General features: G+C 39.2%; 2 protein-coding genes across 2 annotated transcripts in view; one reads left to right on the forward strand and one right to left on the reverse strand.

The window, feature by feature from the left end:
• LOC134799915 (translation machinery-associated protein 16 homolog) overlaps window positions 1-13599 on the forward strand; it is a 169746-nt gene that overhangs the window by 97214 nt on the left and 58933 nt on the right. The gene's annotated exons all lie outside the window — the stretch shown is intronic.
• On the reverse strand, window positions 2008-3300 carry LOC134800299 (vitellogenic carboxypeptidase-like). The gene has a single exon (XM_063772802.1). The coding sequence runs from the start codon at window positions 3298-3300 to the stop codon at window positions 2017-2019; it is 1284 nt and encodes a 427-aa protein (XP_063628872.1). The 3' UTR covers window positions 2008-2016.

Genomic DNA, 13599 nt, shown 5'->3' on the forward strand with positions numbered 1-13599 from the left:
TAAATAACACTTGCACTGCGTGGGCTATCAAATCCGCTGCAGACTTTTCTTGGTCCGACTCTAACTCATTTTGAAGTGTCATTCAATTGGATACTTTGTACTTGTACAATATGTTCTACAATTGAAAGAGATTTCAAAATGAGTTACTGCTCTTAATAAGCACGGCCTCGGAGTAATTAACAATGGAGCCGCCATTAACAGGCTTTCCCCTCTGTCGAAAATAGGCGGCCAATGGTCAACCACATGTCAACTATATATATGGACTGACGTTTATCTGACATGACGTACCTATACATTTGATGTGCCCCTCCCCCGCAAAAAACGGCAGACTATTTTGTACCGAAAATTTTAGACATGGCGTCTCTGTTGGTTATATCCTCTAAGAGCACGGCAGAATTATTTATTTGATTTTGTCAGATCACCGTATTTTAGGTTATAAGGTCGTCTACTGTCCTTAAAATTTTGTATGACATTACAAGCAAATATCAGCAATCGTGAATTAAGTATTATAGCCGAGTCTACTTTAGTCCGATAATGTAGCTTATTTCAAAGACTATGAACTCTGAGTACTAGAAATAAAGTAGATTTTGCGACATGATAAAGACGGTTAAATTTGAGGCGATGGAATAAAAGATTCACTTTAAAAAAAACCTTATATAAACTCAATTAGAATCTATATTTCAAAATCTTAAACCATGGATAACTTTTAACTATCAATGCCACATGTGCATAAGTGGTGATAGCATGTCATTTAGCCAACTATTCATTAAAATAAGCTTTAAGTAAACTTGTTTAGAATTGATTTTTCAAAAGCTAACTATGGATAAATTTAACTGTCAATGACATATCTAGATAAGTGGTAGAATGTGGTTTAACCATCTTTTCTTTAAAATACACCTTAAGTCATCGAGTATAAATATGATTTTTCAAAACCTCAAAACATGTCACGCTATCATTAGTCACATATACGTTATCCTCGCGAACTATTAATTAAAATACGCTTTAAGTAAACTTGTTTAGAATTGATTTTTCAAAAGCTCAAATCATGGATAAGTTTTAACTCTCAGTGACATATGTGGATAAGTGGTAGAATGTGATTTAACCATCTTTTCTTTAATATACACCTTAAGTCATCGAGTTTAAAATTGATTTTTATAAACCTCAAAACATATCACGCTATCATTAGCCACTTATACGTTATCCTCGCGACTTTTTACCGAATTATATCATTTATCAGATAGTCGTCATATCATGCATTAAATGATTAATGATATGGTGACAAAACCATCATAGGCGTCCTGGGGTCTCCAAACTTTTTTACTTGAGGGCCATATTGCGGCTCAGAAACTATCGCGCGGGCCACCGTCGGTTTTTGCGCCGGGGGAGGGTGTCTGGTTGCTGCTGTTAGGAACAGTTCCACTCTCAATGAATGCTGAACCGCTGGAGCCTGGCTCCTGCGGGCCGGACAGTAGGCACTCGCTTTGGGTGTCGGCGGGCCGGATTGGAACGCGTCGCGGGCCGGGGTTTGGAGACCCTTGGTCTACACGGTCCGGGACGGACCAAGGCCACGCGGTCTGAAGGCTTGTCGACGACCGTGTAGGGCTTTATTGTAGCTTTTGCGTTACAAAACCACGAAATGTCCTCTAAGCAATTCTTTTTTAAGTAGCTATACAGGGTAGAAAATAAATAGAACCTTGAAAAACATCCGAAAACAATGTATTTACTATTTACTTACCGAAAATAAACTTTTTTTTTTGTAAATTTACTTAATCGTAATTGAAATATTGTTTCTGATAAGTTTCTGAGAAATAGAACAGTTGCAAATTATTAAATTTAGCGTACTTATTTATACATATAAGTTGCGCAAAAACAAAATAATCCTAAACAGTTTAATGGTACCTATATCAAATTAAACACGAATATTTGTATGGGCCACTAGTTGCCTGAAATAAAAATTTTAATTCATTCATATGAGCCAAAAATAAATGTTATATTGTTATTAGCTACTTGTACTTATCATGGTGTAAAGCAAATCTCTTTTTGGTCAAAGCCCTTTCCGCTCGTGATCCTCGTGATCATATCCCAGGCGCGCTTGGGCTGGTCTCCAGGCAAGTAGTGCCCCGCGTCCAGCACGTAGACCTCCGTCAGCAGCCCCCCGCGCCGCACACACCCCGCCGGCTCGCCATCCACCCGCCACTCGTACTGCTTTGCAGACTTGTACTCCGAGGCGCCCGTGAAATTGAAATGGTTCCGCAAAAAATCTACAATCCCATCATATGGTACCGTAGAGTCTAATTCTCCACCATAAAGCGTTACCGGATAATGGTCTAGTATTTCCGACAACCAGGGAGCCATGGATTGACAAAAATCAACATTCAATTTAGATCTCACAGTCGAGTCAAGATCAGAGTATGTCAAGTCCCCGACATGGATAGCCTTTCTTACAGCGTTTTTATTTATTACTGAAATGTATTCGTTTTCTTCGTTAAAGTTATTCAAAGTCCAAGTTTGATTTCCTTTCATAAGGTTTTGAACATTGTGACTGTCGTCACACGCATGAAATGGCCAGTAGTGTTTCTGACTGTCGGGATTTATCCAAGCCCCACCAATCATGAGACCTTTAAGGTTAACCTTAATTTTTGCCGTTGAACCCTTCTTCATGATAGTATAACCAAGAGCTGGGACATATTTCCCAGCGTAAGATTCACCCGTGATGAAGAAAGCATTTTGTTGAAGCTCCGGAAAAAGTTGGAAGAACTGTGTTAGGGTTGAGTATAGCTGTTCACCCACCTGTGTTTCGTCTGTACAATACCCGTTTGTATCATTGGTGAAGCTGAATCCTGCGCCCACAGGGTTGTCGATGTAAATGAGGTGGTGATTCAGCGCCCAGTGGTATTTCCTGCGCTCGAACTGTCCGTTTACTGCTCTAATGGGTCCATTTTCGACGAATAAACCAAACAGCGATGACCCTCCTGGACCGCCTTGCAGCCACACGAGCACGGGTGCCTTGGCTTTGTCCGGGGACATGCTAGGGAAGTACCAGAAGAATTGGTTTGAGTCGTAGGCCTTATTGACTGTGAAGAAGCCGGCGTAGCTCTCTATGTTTAGGCTGTCGTTGAGCGTAACTCGTGCCAGCCGCCTCGCTTCCTTGATGTTGCCTCGCTCGATATACGGCGTCAGAAATAAGGGCTCACCTGGACCCTTATCGTCAGTCACGGGCACACGCTCTCCTGTGGCGTCTTGGAGGAGGCCACATAATAATGTGGTATAGGCTAGAAACACCAACAATATATGCAACATTATTTCGACATTCAGCATAATATTGAAAGTATATGACTTCAAGAAATAAATGTCTCTTTTAAATAGACACGATAATATATACTATCTGAACTCGCATTCTTTAAAAAAATACCTGAGATTAGGAACGTGACTAGGATAAGAAGGCTGACGAGTGTTTGTCTGTACGGTTCTTGCACCCAGTTCATGGCAGTGGTGGATCCAGGATTTTTGTTTGACCCCGGGGCTTGAACTTAAAGAGCTCTGGTAGGTTTTGGTAGGTGCCTTATTGAGCCGCCTAAATCGTTCGTTATTGTTTCAGTTCAGTATTAACCAAAACTCCTGTATAAACAATTTGAGTAATGAGGCACATGGAGAAACGTTTCAACTATCACACACACTGTGTCCTTAAGAAAGACTATGACAAAAACTAAAGTAAACCATAATGGATTCATTATTGGTTTTATTTACTTATTTACCTATATTGTATGTAGCTAATGACTTTGGAAACCTTCTATTTACACTTACAACCACCTTACAACTAACTTTAATTATGTATTAGTATTTTTACACATATAAGAAAGCTTCTGTTATTTTCCCCTATTTATTCATCCTGTATAGGCGTTGTAAAAGTTGTACCTGTCTATGAGGTATTTTTGAATATAAAAAATATAATTTACAACCTGCACGTGTCAGACTGTCAGTCCATTACTTTTTATCAAGTGTTGAACGCACACTATCGTAGGTAGGTATATTTCTGAAATTCACTAAGTACCTATCTCAATTTTAGTTAGGAGTGGCAAAGATGTAGAATGTAGATCTTGGAGCAACGCCGGCTTCCAACATGTAGGAAGGGAGGAGCCCAGGCGATGTCTTACCGTACAAAACATTCTGCCATTTTTTGCTCTCTGCTCAATATTATACATGGAGTTTTTTGGTACACTTTCCTCCATCATTTAATTCACCACCGTCTCATTGGCAAGTTTATTGTGAGTAATTATTGCTCAGGCAACAATACAATGTGCTTAAGACGTCACGGGACCGCGTGTTCCCGCAACTGACGACACGCGTCCAGGAGGCGAATTTACAAAAGCTATACTATTTCAGTCACGACTCAGATTCTAATAGGTGAGCTTTTGTTTATGCATATTACTTGACAATATCTATACCGTTTCAGTAAAAAGTACTCACTGAAATGGATTAGCTTTTGGCATACATATTTTCAAATATTATTTACGCCAAAACCTAGTCAAGTTTAGTAAGTTCAGTCACGTTTGAATGTGATATCAAAATTTTAATAATACTCATTTACCCTTATGGTTTACATTTTGTCGCGATATATTTAAACATTAATGCTCTCACAATACCTAGTCGAGCGGAGTCTCGTCGTCATTATTCAATATTATTCATCGAGTATTATTTGTACGACACTAAAGTTCACTGAATATTGATTTCAACAATTATTTTTTTACTAAATTACCTTTCACCTAGTATTCACGTTAAATTGTCAAAAAAGTAGTTTAGGTTAGTTTGATCTGCAACCTCCAAGAAAACGAAATGTTGCTGGAAAAGTGGGTTAGGTTAGAACTGCGACCTCCCAGAAAACGAACTGTTACCAAAAATTTGGGTTAGGTTAATTTAGAACTGCGACCCTCAAGAAAATGAACTGTTGCCAGAAAAGTGGCTTAGGTTAGGTTAGAACTGCAACCCCCAGGAAAATTAACTGTTGCCAGAAAAGTCGTTCTATGTAAAGAAAAGTCGGTTCGCTGTTTGGTCGCAGTTCACCTAACACACTCCTCCTCGCTTCGCTCGTCGTCGCACCTATCTTGACTCAGTGAACTCTGTCAGTGAAATGACTAGACGATATCGTATTAATAATTATCTAGCAAATGGAATGATTTGACCCCCCGATTTGAGGGTCCCCGAATGTTACATACGCATGATAGTTGACATGTACAGGAACGCCACCACAAAAGTAAGATGTTCAGCGGGAATGGGTGATGAGTTTCACGTAAATGTTGGAGTTCACCAAGGGTCAGCTCTCAGCCCGCTTTTATTTAACCTCGTTATGGACTACCTCACGTCTAATATCCAGAAACCAACACCTTGGAACCTTCTATACGCAGATGATATTGTCCTCATAGATGAAGAGCCAAGAATACTCCAAAGAACGCTGGAAAGCTGGAGGTCAGCCCTAGAAAAAGCGGGATTGAGAATAAGCAGAGAGAAAACTGAATATATGCACTGCAATTTTGCCAATGGACAAGCCCAACACACCCTACACCTGCAAAATACTGCGCTTAAAACTGTGCAAAACTTTAAGTACCTAGGCAGTGTAATAACCAAGGACGGCTACATAGACAACGACGTAGCGCATCGTAAAAGTACGGGCTGGCAAAAGTGGAGGGAGCTTACAGGAGTACTCTGTGACCCGAGGATGCCCATCCGCGTAAAGGGAAAACTGTACAAAACCGCTGTCAGACCAGCAATGTTATATGGCGCAGAATGCTGGCCTCCCAAGAAGCAACAATCCGACCAACTTCACGTCGCTGAAATGCGAATGCTTAGGTGGTCTGCAGGAGTGACACTCATGGACAAAGTGCCGAACCGTTACATAAGAGGCTCGTTCAAAATAAGACCCATACAGGACAAGCTAACGGAAACACGACTCCGATGGTACGGTCATGTCATGAGAAGACCGGAGGACCACATGACTAGAAAGGTGCTAGAGTGCATGAAAGGACCGAAAAAGAGTGGACGACCCCGACTTACATGGATGTCTGTAGTTAGGAAAGACCTAGAGAATAAGAATATAGATCCAACGACGACCCAGAACAGATATAACTGGAGAAAATTGATTAGGAGAGCCGACCCCAAATAAAAGTGGGATAAGGCCGGAAGAAGAAGAAATGGAATGATTTGACCAAAGAAATGACACTCCAAACGTTGTACACATAATAATAATATACTTAACAATAATTCTATAAGTTGGCACTGTTAACAGCCACTGGGTAGAAAGCGGCGCACACCTCTCGACACCCCTGAGCCGCTCACACCTATGTTGCTCCTGGTCGTCTTCGCGACGGCAGTTTCAGGGGCCCATCTAGTGCGCGGCAAGTCACCACCTGCCTCGATAACAACAACATCACATACAACAACAACAACAACACAAACATTGTTATGGCGTAAACATTGTTATGGCAGGTGTCCGTACGTCTTTGTAATAACCCAGTCTCATAGTCCACCTAAACTTCAATCCATAGACCGGTATACTGTGCTCTTTTTCTACAATAGTCCCAATGCCTGCTGAGACCGGTTCATGGGTGTCTATTGTTGCACCTGTGAACGGGTTCCAGCAGGCGTTCTACATGACATAAAAGCTCTCCAAGGGGCCTCTACGTGTTGGATCTGTGTCCCCACGCAAGCCTATCAAAAAACCGGGATTATAGGCCCGTGATATCCAAGGAGATACAAATTCTATAAAGTAAAACATTGTCATGATGAAAATTTGGCGAATGTTGGTTGCCAAAGTAAATCATCTGCGAAAACTTGTCTGGCAAGTGAAATTCGGACACTAAAACTTCGGAGAAAAGGCAGAATAGCATAGTAAATCTTGGTCCTTAAATAAATCATCTACTTCATTATGTACCAATGTATTATAAAATACAGTCGACTTATAATTTATATTATGATTTCACACTAAACATGTCCTAATAAGAAATCTCAACTGATATAGTTGTTAAATGAAAAAAAAAATTAGACATTTTTAAGTAATTAGCACGAACAGTAATTAATACAATACAATCGGAGTCATTACTAAAATATTATTCAAGTTTTAGATCGCAACAAGCTAGCATTTGTAGCAACAATATCCATATTAATTTAACCAACAAAGTCTATACGATTTCAGTAAATTTCTGTACTGTAATGGATTAGGGTTTGGTCAAGTTTTGTCCAAACAAAAGCTAATCCAGTTTAGTTCGCATCCGGACCTTATCAGTATAGGCTTTGTAAATTCGCGTCCGGCAGCCCTTAATATTTCTCGAACGCCGTATATCGAGCGAGGCAACATCAAGGAAGCGAGGCGGCTGGCATAAGTTACGCTCAACGACAGCTTAAACATAGAGAGCTACGCCGGCTTCTTCACCGTCAGTAAGGCCTACGAGTCAAACCAATTCTTCTGGTACTTCCCTAGCATGTCCCCGGACAAAGCCAAGGCACCCGTGCTCGTGTGGCTGCAAGGCGGTCCAGGAGCGTCATCGCTGTTCGATTTATTCGTCTAAAATGGACCCATTATAGCAGTAAAAGGACAATTCGAGCGCAGGAAATATCTTAGTCCGGTGGCCGGCTGCATGAAACAAACCTGATAAAAAAATAGAATATACCTACCCTGTGGAGCTCGATCTCCGCCATTTTCAATTTTAGAAAAAAGTTTTCCAAGTAAAAGTAGCCTATTTTGACGTGTTCTATACGTTACAATCATTTAAAATATAAAATGTCATAATGACACCACTCTCGATGAAAATTTTCCAAATCCCAGCTCCCTTTAAAAACATCAATCTTTGGAGGCGTCTAACCCGGCCATTTTATATTTTAGAGAAAAGTTTTTTCAATGAAAGATGCTTATTTCGACGTGATCTACACATTACAATCATTTAAAAATAGTGTCATAATGACACCACTTTGTAAAAAAAAAATCCAAGTCCCAACCCCCCTTGCCCTTTCCTACAGTCCAACCAAAACGTTTGCTAAATAAGTTTTTGTCCTAATAACATTTGACAAAGTAAAATCATGCCAAATGATAATTTGAACAAATAAATTATATGCGAAGTGTAACTTTGCTAAAGGTTCCTTTGGGAAATGAAACTATTGCGATAAGTTTCTTGGGAAATGAAATTTGGCTAAAGGTATTTGGCCCAAACGAAAGTACACCTTTGGTCGGACTGCAAAAACTGCCAGGCTACGGTGAGGCCGACCAAGCCATACGTCAACCGGTTTAGTTTAGCTAATATAATTCGTTTGTTTCATTCTATTTTTCGATGAGGTAATTTGTAGCTCTCACGTGGTACCACAAATTTGGTCGGACACAGGAACCTGCCAACACAGGATTTGGCCGACCACTTTTTTTTTACTGTCCTCAAACGCAGCTATCTTCGAGCAACACCGGCTTCCGACACGTCGGAAGGGAGGGGCCCAAGCGATATCTCACCGTACAAATCTTTCTGCCATTTTTCGCGGGGGGAAAGGTGCACACAGTCGCACTTCTCACACACTTACATACAAAATCCAATCTGTAATGACGACACAAATACATAGAAAATGACACACGTCAAAGACAAATCTTGCAAACCTCGATCTCTTTTTGTGTACGGACGAGTGACAAGTGTCACAACACGCACACTAACACATTTTCGTTGAAGTATGTTATTGTATTCTGAGAGCGATCCGCAATTTGTACTGAGCGAGCAAAATCGATAAATCCAACAATTACATGAGACTAAAATATAATAATTGTGTTTGAATGTAATTAAACGTATGATATGTAAAAAAAAATATTACATCTGAAATGTAACACTTTCTTTTTGTAAATTTGATGTCCCCGACCTCTTTTTATAACAAAAAACCGAGCAAACAGGCATTTTAGTGCAGCAGTGTTCCCGCGCGCGTCTGGACTCGGTCTAGTGAAAAATCCAAGTGCAACTAGTTTTATTACCCGCGCTAGATTAGATTGACGCGCTAATCTTGTACCTCGGCAGAGGGGAAATAGTGCGAATGCCACCTCCCTTCCGTGTTGCTCGAAGGCAGCTATCGTACAATACAAGTTTCATACGATTTTTCGATAAGATGTTTTGATGATTTTTTTATAAATGTGGTCGGACTGCAAAAACTGCCAGGTCAAGGTGAGGCCGACCAAGACATACGTCAACTGGTTTATTTTAGCTATTATAATCCGTTTGTTTCATTCTATTTTTCGATGAGATAAATTGTAGCTCTCACATGGTGCCACAAATTTGGTCGGACACAGGAACCTGCCAACACATGATTTGGCCAACCACTTTTCTTTTACTATCCTCAAAGGCAGCTAGCGTACCATACAAGTTTCATACGATTTTTCGATAAGATTTTTTTGATGATTTTTTTTATAAATGTGGTCGGACTGCAAAAACTGCCAGGTTAAGGTGAGGCCCACCAAGACATACGTCAACAGGTTTATTTTAGCTATTATAATCCGTTTGTTTCGTTCTATTTTTCGATGAGGTAAATTGTAGCTGCCACGTGGTACCATAAATCTGGTCGGACTGCAAAAACTGTCAGGCTAAAGTGAGGCCGTCCACTTGTTTTTTACTGTCCTCAAAGGCAGCTATCCTACCATACAAGTTTCATTGTATTTTTCGATGAGGTTTTTTTTGATGAATTTTTGTCCAACTTTTTTGCCATTTGTACAAAATCTGCCAGGTTAAGCCTAGGCCGACCAAGTACGTTGGAAGCTACTAAACGTCAGGTACCTCTACAGGGTAGGTATATTCTATTTTTTTATCAGGTTTGTTTCATGCAGCCGGCCACCGGACTATCTGGGATTTGAATCATAAATGTGTTTGAAACTGGAATACATATTATATTATGTTTCTAATAAATTGTATAGCTATTTTGATTATATTTTTGCTGTAAATACTTTTTTTTGACAATTGTCGATAAAATATCATATCAATCATGGTATAATAATATACTCCGCCTGGTACTCTATTCCCGTCTTTTCTAGGTCACCTAAATACATACATTATATGTCCAATATATTTTACCTTTCTAACAATCTCGAATTTATCCTGTCCATGCTCACTTATTTTTTAAATTCATATTTCGGCAAAGAGGGTATCAAAGTTGAAAATTACTAGGTACTTTTTGATTATATTGGTTTTTTCATTTTTCAAGACTAAGCTACAACCATTTCTTGAAGCCAAACGGTAAATAGGCACATTATGGCTCCTCTACACGATGGGCCAACGCCGGCCTCTCCAAGGTAAGCAGCCATGCGGTAGAATGAGATAGCAATATCACGTACTCCCTCTAACGCATAAATGCGTCCCTTGGAGTGGCCGGCGCTGGCCCATCGTGTAGATGAGCCATTAGAGTATCTTATTGGCTCTATTACAATTTATTGCTAATTGCTCATAGTTAACCAATATTAAAAAATTATACATGGATCCTAATAGTTATTTGTTTTACAAGGGGGCAAAGTTGTTGTTTAACCGCTCGTGCTAATATTGATACCCGAGCAAGTGAAAGATTCCAAAATTGAACCACGAGCTTAGCGAGTGGTTCGAAAAATGGAATCTTGAGCGTTGCGAGGGTTTCAAAGCAAGAGGGTTAAACAAAATTTGCCCCCGAGTGAAACACGAAATTTTTCACCACACCAACCCGAAGCAAATATTAAATGTAAAATATCAAACCAAATCAAATCCAAATGAATATTATGAAATATTTATCATCCAAAATCATCATTTAAAAGTCAATTCTACCTCACATGTGAATAAAATGCAACTTTGCTATCAGTTTTTGAAGCGCAAAGTAAGCCTTTCCAAGCTGGTGTGGTGAAAATAGTATTGTAGTGTATATCTATACATATAATAAAGCTGAAGAGGGTCGAAAGTCTGTACATGGAAGATATTTGAAAAAAAGTTGGCTGGGGATACTTAGAATTGATAACAGAACACGTTCCAACAGTTTTTAGAATTTTTGTCTGTTTGTCTGTTTATCTGTTTATCTGTTTGTCTGTTTATTTGAACGCGCATCACGTGAAAACGGCTGAACGGATTTTGATGAAAACTATACTAATCTGTCGAAAAAATCCCCGGCCAGGTTATAGGCTATAAAAATTCAACCCCTAAAAGGGGGGGTAGCCACAACACTCGATTGACTTAAGATTGCCCCTGAATCGTATGGCTCTACTTAGGAAGGAGGGGCAAACTTTTTTCAAATATGTGCTAACACTATAGAGTACCCTGGTAAACTAACAGATGGCACTGAATTTAATACGATGTGACATAAATAAGCCACCGAGGAAGGATTTTGCCAAATTAACTCTAAGTTTAGAAGACCCCTCTTCTAAAATTTCAATCAATCGTAAGGATATCAACAAATTTAATTTATTAATTGTGTTGATTTATTTATTATTATTTTTTTTTTATTTAATAATACAACAAAATTAAACGACAGTAAATGAATTGCCCCTCATTGCACAGTGCCATCTTTTGGGGAGCTGAGTAAACATTAAGTAACCAAGAAAACTAAAAATGAGTTTACATACTTACGTAGTGGTTGGTAGTGGTAAAACACATCAACACGCGTATAATTGCATAAAATTATATATTTTCTCCGTCATGACATGAATTATACCTAATCGTAATTATTTCGCATCCATATCAAATCCATATTCATAGGTATCGCCTCCTTAAGCACTTAATAATGGCCACGAAGGTGGGTACTTTGAAAAAAAAAAACATTGACCTCTGTCATTTGCAGTGCCGGATTAACCCTTTTAAGCAAAATAAGCACTTGCTTAGGGCACCATGTCTAGGGGGCACCAAAAATTATTGAAGAATTTACGCGTTCTCTTCGCTCGCGTTTTTAATAACTTTCTAAGATATGATAAATGTGACATTCGGTTGGCGACTGCAGCAGCATTACTCTGCTGCAACGTTACTGCTGCAGCACTGTCAAGTTTCGTGATAAAATGATGTGACTGATTTCCGCACTAAAAGTAAAAATGTACAACTGTCTATCGAATTGCGTTTTTTTATATCGAAAAATTTTCGTGCTCGCTTCGCTCGCGTTTGTCAATAACTTTCTGAGATATAATAAAGGTGACATTCGGGTGGGGACTGCAGCAGCATTACTCTGTTGCAACGTTACTGCTGCAGCACTGTCAATTTTCGTGATAAAATGATGTGACTGATTTCCATACTAAAAGTAAAAATGTACAACTGTCTATCAAATTGCGTTTTTTTATATGGAATAATTGTCGCGCTCGCTTCGCTCGCGTTTTCTATAACTTTCTGAGATATGATAAAGGTGACATTCGGATGGCGACTGCAGCAGCATTAGGTACTCTGTTGCAACCTTACTGCTGCGGCACTCTCAATTTTCGTGATAAAATGATGTGACTGATACTACTAAAAGTAAAAATGTACAACTGTCTATCAAAATGCGTTTTTAATATCGAAAAATTTTCGCGCTCGCTTCGCTCGCCTTTTCAATAACTTTCTAACATATGGTAAAGGTGACATTCAATTTTCGTGATATAATGATGTGACTGATTTCCATACTAAAAGTAAAAATGGGGAACTGTCTATCGAATTGCGTCTTTTTATATCGAAAAATTTTCGCGCTCGCTTCGCTCGCGTTTCCAATAACATTCTAGGATGTTTATGATCAAGGCGACCTTTGGGTGGCGACTGCAGCAGCATTAGGTACTCTGTTGCAACGTTACTGCTGCGGCACTGTCAATTTTCGTGATAAAATGATGTGACTGATTTCCATACTAAAAGTAAATATGTACAACTGTCTATCAAAATCCGTTTTTAATATCGAAAAATTTTCGCGCTCGCTTCGCTCGCGTTTTCAATAACTTTCTAGCATATGGTAAAGGTGACATTCAATTTTCGTGATATAATGATGTGACTGATTTCCATACTAAAAGTAAAAATGTACAACTGTCTATCGAATCGCGTTTTTTTATATCGAAAAATTTTCGCGCTCGCTCGCTCGCGTTTTCAATTACTTTCTAACATATGGTAAAGGTGACATTCCATTTTCCTGATATAATGATGTGACTGATTTTCATCCTAAAAGTAAAATGTACAACTGTCTATCGAATTGCGTTTTTTTATATCGAAAAATTTTCGCGTTCGCTTCGCTCGCGTTTTCAATAACTTTCTAAGATATGATAAAGGTGACATTCGGGTGGGGACTACAGCAGCATTACTCTGTTGCAACGTTACTGCTGCAGCACTGTCAATTTTCGTGATAAAATGATGTGACTGATTTCCATACTAAAAGTAAAAATGTACAACTGTCTATCAAATTGCGTTTTTTTATATGGAATAATTGTCGCGCTCGCTTCGCTCGCGTTTTCTATAACTTTCTGAGATATGATAAAGGTGACATTCGGATGGCGACTGCAGCAGCATTAGGTACTCTGTTGCAACCTTACTGCTGCGGCACTGTCAATTTTCGTGATAAAATGATGTGACTGATACTACTAAAAGTAAAAATGTACAACTGTCTATCAAAATGCGTTTTTAATATCGAAAAATTTTCGCGCTC

This window comes from Cydia splendana, chromosome 19 (assembly GCF_910591565.1).
Source record: "Cydia splendana chromosome 19, ilCydSple1.2, whole genome shotgun sequence".
Lineage (NCBI taxonomy): Eukaryota > Metazoa > Arthropoda > Insecta > Lepidoptera > Tortricidae > Cydia > Cydia splendana.